The sequence below is a fragment of the Cynocephalus volans genome, chromosome 4 (assembly GCF_027409185.1).
Source record: "Cynocephalus volans isolate mCynVol1 chromosome 4, mCynVol1.pri, whole genome shotgun sequence".
Classification (NCBI taxonomy): Eukaryota; Metazoa; Chordata; class Mammalia; order Dermoptera; family Cynocephalidae; genus Cynocephalus; species Cynocephalus volans.
Genome location: NC_084463.1, coordinates 37,401,404 through 37,407,297, shown reverse-complemented (window position 1 = coordinate 37,407,297; position 5,894 = coordinate 37,401,404). Strand labels below are relative to the sequence as shown.

At 35.5% G+C, this 5,894-nt stretch overlaps 1 protein-coding gene across 1 annotated transcript; it reads right to left on the bottom strand.

The window, feature by feature from the left end:
- Window positions 1-4,296: 4,296 nt before the first annotated feature.
- On the bottom strand, window positions 4,297-5,259 carry LOC134376010 (olfactory receptor 14K1-like). The gene has a single exon (XM_063094709.1). The coding sequence runs from the start codon at window positions 5,257-5,259 to the stop codon at window positions 4,297-4,299; it is 963 nt and encodes a 320-aa protein (XP_062950779.1).
- Window positions 5,260-5,894: the final 635 nt, after the last annotated feature.

Sequence of the window (5,894 nt, the reverse complement as noted above, 5' to 3'; positions counted from 1 at the left end):
CCAGGGAACTAGAAGGAAAGTAGCTTTTTAGTTCAACTACAGGGCTCCAGTGCTGGTTTCTACAGGAAGTTCCATTTTAGAAGTAAGCAAAGAAGAGCAAATTAGTTCCAGTGCAGAGTTTAGGTGGTGGAACAGTGAATAATCCAACACAGAACTGAAAGAAAAAACAAAATACCCAACCCACAGGTCGGAGACAAAGTTTGATGCTACCTAGTAAAGTTCTAACACCACCAAGGAACACCTATAAAACCTAGAATGACTGGAAGCCCCCTGGGCTCCCAAGCCAGGAATGGGGGAGGGCAATGAGCCTCAGTCATGCCCCCCTGACAACCACACACAGCCCTTTGATGACCACTGAGACACGGCAGGAAGCACCCCAGGCTCCTGGGCTGGGTTGGTGGGAGGCCAAGCGTTTCAGCCATGCTTCCTTGAAGCCTATATCCAGCCCAGCAATGACCCAGCCATGGGGGAAGCCTCCTGGTCTCCCCTGCTGGAATGAGGAGGGGTGCCACAGGCCTTGACCAAGCACCCCCTGCTTCCTACTCCTCACACGCTCTTTCCTTCCTCCTTCCCTTCCCCCTCCCGCACAACTGCTCTGCAACATCTTAGAATGTAAAAAAATAATAATATTAATAAATAAATTGAAAAAAAAGAAAAGGTAGTAGGAGAATCCCAGTCTGTTTTGAACAGACTCAGTCTCCACAAGGACATATACAGGACATGGGACCTTTCCAGAAATTCCAGAGATTTTTGACTAAACATTCAGATTTCAACTGAATTTTGTGATCTAAAATAAAAGTCACAATGAATTCCTAATTGTGTAATTGAGTCTTTACTGGACAGATGAATTTGTCGACTATTTTTCCTTCCTCCTCAGATTGTGACTTCAGTTAACCTGCTTTAACTATCTCACCACCAGTTTCTTAATTAAAATGAGAAAAGTAGACCAGATCACTTTTAAAAATTTCTATCTACAACATTTCATTACTCTTGTTTTAAATATTTATTAAATACACTGTTTTTGGGTATTTATTAAATGTATAGTACATGCAAAAGTGCTTTTTACTTAAGTGTTCTTTATACTTACACATTTAATTAGATTTGAGGCTTTATTAACTATTTTTAAATTGTCTATCTATTTACATATACATACATATATATGGAGAGAGAGAGATACATTCACATTTTTTGTATTGCTATTTCTCCCTTCAGGTCTGTCATAGATACAAAAATCTGGAACAAAGTACTTGAAAACCAAATTTAATAGAACGTTGAAAGGATTATACATAATCACCAGTGGTATCTATCCCTGGGTTGTCAAGATTGTTCAAAATAGGCGAATTAATAATTGTGTTGCAGCACACTAATAGAATGGATAAAAATAACACAATAATCTCAATAGATCCAGAAAAAGCATTTCATGAAATTCAACACCCTTTCATAATAAAAACTCTCAAAAAACTAGGTATAGAAGGAGTTTACCTCAATAAAATAAAGGCCATATGTGAAAAGCCCACAGCTAACATCATACTCATTTCCAAATATTTTTTACACACTGATCAAATGAAAACAGAAGTTATTATTATCTTATTAATGCAGCAACTTTCTCACAAGGACAGGTTCCTACTGATATATTTATTTCAGTCTGAAATGAAAATGGCTTTTTGTTGTACTGCTCTGCATTCTGTAGTCTTTTTCAATCAAGTTGCCAATTTGAGTCCCTTTCTGCCTCTCACTGATATTAAGGATAAATCATATATATATTTCATTTATTGTGAAATCACCCAGCTATTATCATATGATTTAGCAATGAAAACTGACCAAGGGTTCAGAGAGGAGGCTTGAAAACCAGGAGAAGGGTTATTATTGACTAAAATGGTCCATACCACAACACTTAGCATTTCAGGAATGGGTCTCCTTGGTAAGTAATTTTCAGCTACATGTAAATTTGATTTAGTATGTAATATTTTCATCCGGATAGAGTGTGGATTCAGGAGACTATGCCAAAGTAGAAATAAAAGTCTACTTTTATTTATCATTCTTGCTATTAATACAAGCATAAATGAGAGAAATATGAGTGAATATAAATACATATATCAAAACAATGAAATGCAAAATTTTAATTTTGTAATGGTGTCTATCCCAAATCTGTAATGGCATCAATTCACTTCATTTTTATAACTTATTAGAAATAGTATATTAATTACTATTCCTGTTATTGAGTACATATTTATGACAGGCAACATAATTATTGATTTATATTTATTAACTCATTAGGTAGTACAAAGTTAACATTCGGTAGGTGCTAGCATTACTGCCATGTGTAAAATGAAACAACTTTTTGAAAAAGAGAATATTGAGGAATCAGCTGTTATTATATATTAACATAAATAAATATATTAATTTATTTTCACAGAAAATAAGAAAGTTCCAAGTACATGTCAAAATTTGGTATCTGACTAATCAGATATCTCAAATGAGGATTTTCAAAAAAGTGCAAAATGTCCTGTAAATCATATTAGGGTTAGCAGTGACATTGAAAGGAATGATAGATGCCAAATATCAAATAATGCATCACAAAGAAAGTCATATAATTAAAATAAAGTTCAAATAGAGCCTTACTAAATTAAATATGAAAACGATGTGATTTCAGGAGTAGAAAACAATGTCCCTGTGATGAGAATATTGGCAGACTGAGAATTTCCTACCAGCCCTAGCAAGACCTTATCCCTGATTGCTGCTCTTCTTTCTAAAACCACATTGAAAATTCAAAGGCTATTAGAAAGCAGCCCCAATCTTGCTGTTCCTGCATACTGTCGTGCAGCTATTGAAATCTATTTCCACATACCTTCCAAGAATTTGAACAGAAAATAATTCTCAAGCAGGTAAACGCTGATTGACCTTCTCCAATCTATTCGATTAAATGTTTAAGCTACTTGCTTCCTGCAAAACACTCGTCTAAGAGCTGACCTCGCTTCTCATCTGCAATATTTTAATAACGGCTTAAGCTAATGATTTTCAATTAGTTGTTAATTCTTCTACACAATACAAAATGCATTTAGTTTACATTTTTATTATACATAAAATAACAGTAGAAATAATTTTAAAAGCCATCTGCAAACTGAGAGTCTAAATCCCAAATAACTGGCCACCAAAAAATTAATCATAATATATTGGGTACTAATAACAACAAACATCACTACCACCACAAAAAAAGAAAAAAGAAAAAAAAAGAATTAGGGAATTGATTAATTTTTAAAAAATCAAGTTATTAAAAGTTAACCTCATTTTAATGAAAATTTGAAAATATAAGGTCATAATATTGATGCTAAAATTAAAAAAGTATTAGTTTCTTATTTTATTCATCTGTAAAATAATAATGATAAATGCAAAAGAAGACATAAGATGCATATTTTCCCACTATATGGTGGAAACTATGAGTAGATATGTGTGTTCTTTTCAACATTCCTGACTTTTTACTAAAACTTTAGTGTTAAAGTCTGCATACTTGCTCGTACCAGAAATGCTGATTTAGGAGACATTTATGGACACAAGAGTTTTAAGCTTATGTTAGTTATTTATTGCTGCTATAACAAATTATCAAAAACTGCAAGGCTTAAAATACCACAACTTTGTTATTTTTCAGTGCTATAATTGAGAGTTCCAATATGAGTCACACTGGGCTAAAATCCTCAGGCTGCCATTAAGGCTATATTCCTTTCTAGAGTCTCGAGTGGAACATCTGTTTCCTTGCATTTCTGATTTCTAGAGGCTGTCCACATTCTCTGGATCACGTCCATCTTCCATCTTCAACATCAGCATTGAAAGACCATCTAGAGATGCTCCCATAGACATACGCCACTCTGACCACAGCTTAGACAGTTCCTTTCTTTAGCCCATATCATTAGTTTGTGCCAACTTGAATTATCCACAATAATCTTCCTATCTCAGGCTCTTTAATTTTGTCACATCTGCAAAGTCTTTTTTGCCAGATAAGGTGACATATTCATGAGTTCCAAGAGTTAGGACATGAATATCATGGGCATCTTGCGTAGGCCATTAGAGGCCTGCCATTGTGCTTCTGAAGCCTGATTGACAGGGAGCACACTCTAAGTGACAAACATCCAACTCTTAATTTCTGTCATAAATCACCGTTGACTAATTAACAGGAATTGTGAACCTTATTCTAGCATTTTAAATAAGATACATGTTTTATTTAAATAAAAAATGTTGAAGGATTTACCCTAGGTTACAAAGAACTCATGTAATTGTTAAAAATAATTACATTAAGCCTTTCTAGATACTAGTTCTATTGTTTTCCCCATAATACTTATACTGGCTTAGTTTCCATAGAATCTTCCACACAGCTGCCTTGATTTCTTTGTTCCTTAGACTGTACACTATGGGGTTCAGAGATGGAGGCAACACAGAATACAATACAGACACCAAAAAATCCACAAGACGTGGGGAATCGGGGACTGGCCTAAGATAGGCAATGGCGCCTGTCATAATGAACGTGATCACAACTATGAGATGTGGCATACAGGTGGAGAAGGCTTTTGACCGCCCTTGTCCAGATGGCAATCTCAGAACTGTATTGAAAATGTAAATATATGAAAGTCCAATGGACACTAAACAAAAAATAGCATAAATGACTCCAATTGCCACACTAACATCAATAGTAATATGCCTGTTGGTGCAAGAAATCTTCAGGAGAGAGGGCACATCACAGAAAAACTGTGGGAGTTTTCTGGAACCACAGAAAGGTAAAGAAAAAGTTCCTGCTGAGTATAAGATGCCAAAGATACTCCCAAGGAGCCAAGAGACAGCTACCATCTGCACACAGACTCCCCTGTTCATGGTGACATCATAGTGCAGTGGGTGACAGATGGCCACATAGCGGTCATAGGACATGGCCGTGAGGACGAAAAGCTCAGACCCAGCAAAGTGAATCACTAACAAGACCTGTAGCACACATCCTGCAAAAGAAATGATGCTTCTATGTGATAAAGAGTTCAGAATAAGTTTAGGAACTGTTATTGAAATAAGGCAAACATCAAGAAATGATAAGTTCTTCAGGAAGAAGTACATGGGGGTATGAAGACACTGGTCCACGGTGACAAGGACAATAATGAGAAGATTCCCCAGGAGAGTCAGCAAGTAAATCATCAAAAACAGAAAGGCATGGAAAACCTGAACCTCCACGGTGTCAGAAAATCCCATTAGGATGAAGTCCATCACTGTCGTGTGGTTGGTCATGTCCTCCACTCTGTCCTCCTGAAGGGCAGTGGGAGAGAAGGGTAGAGATGAGGCTGATGCTAAGCCTCCCACCACTCTGATAATGCGTTTGCATTCCTGAAATAACGCATCTACGTTGCATTTATAAGACATGAACATTTTCATTTTTGCTTTTTTGTTTTGTTTTGTTTTGGGCTTTCATGACCTCATAGTATCACTCCTAACTTGTGTTAGAATAGGATATACATTGAGCAAGCAATTAAAGAAAGAATATTGAAAAGTACTCTCCTCTGTAGGACTTGACATCTGCATTGATAAAGTCTGTACCTTCATAAAACGTATCATGAGTCATTCTAAAAGTTCTTAAGAAAATCATAGGGAAAGCACAGGTCAATGTTTAAAGTGGTTCAAAAAGAGAGAAAATAGTCACTGTGTAATTTTTGTAAATGGACTTGTTTTTAATATTCAGTAGCTTTACACACAGAAAGTAAAAATATTTCCTATTTTATTTCATAATTAAATACATTAAACAAAAGAAGATAATTCAGAGATTGTGGTGCAAAGGGAACATAAGAGTAGTAAGAGAAGATTTATAATTAGACAGGCATAGTATTATCATGGAAAAATGATAGAAGTGATAAATGATTAAGTAGAAG

Excerpts from the sequence above, each read along its gene's own strand:
- LOC134376010 (XM_063094709.1), bottom strand. The coding sequence starts at position 5,259 with ATGACCAACCACACGACAGTGATGGACTTCATCCTAATGGGATTTTCT.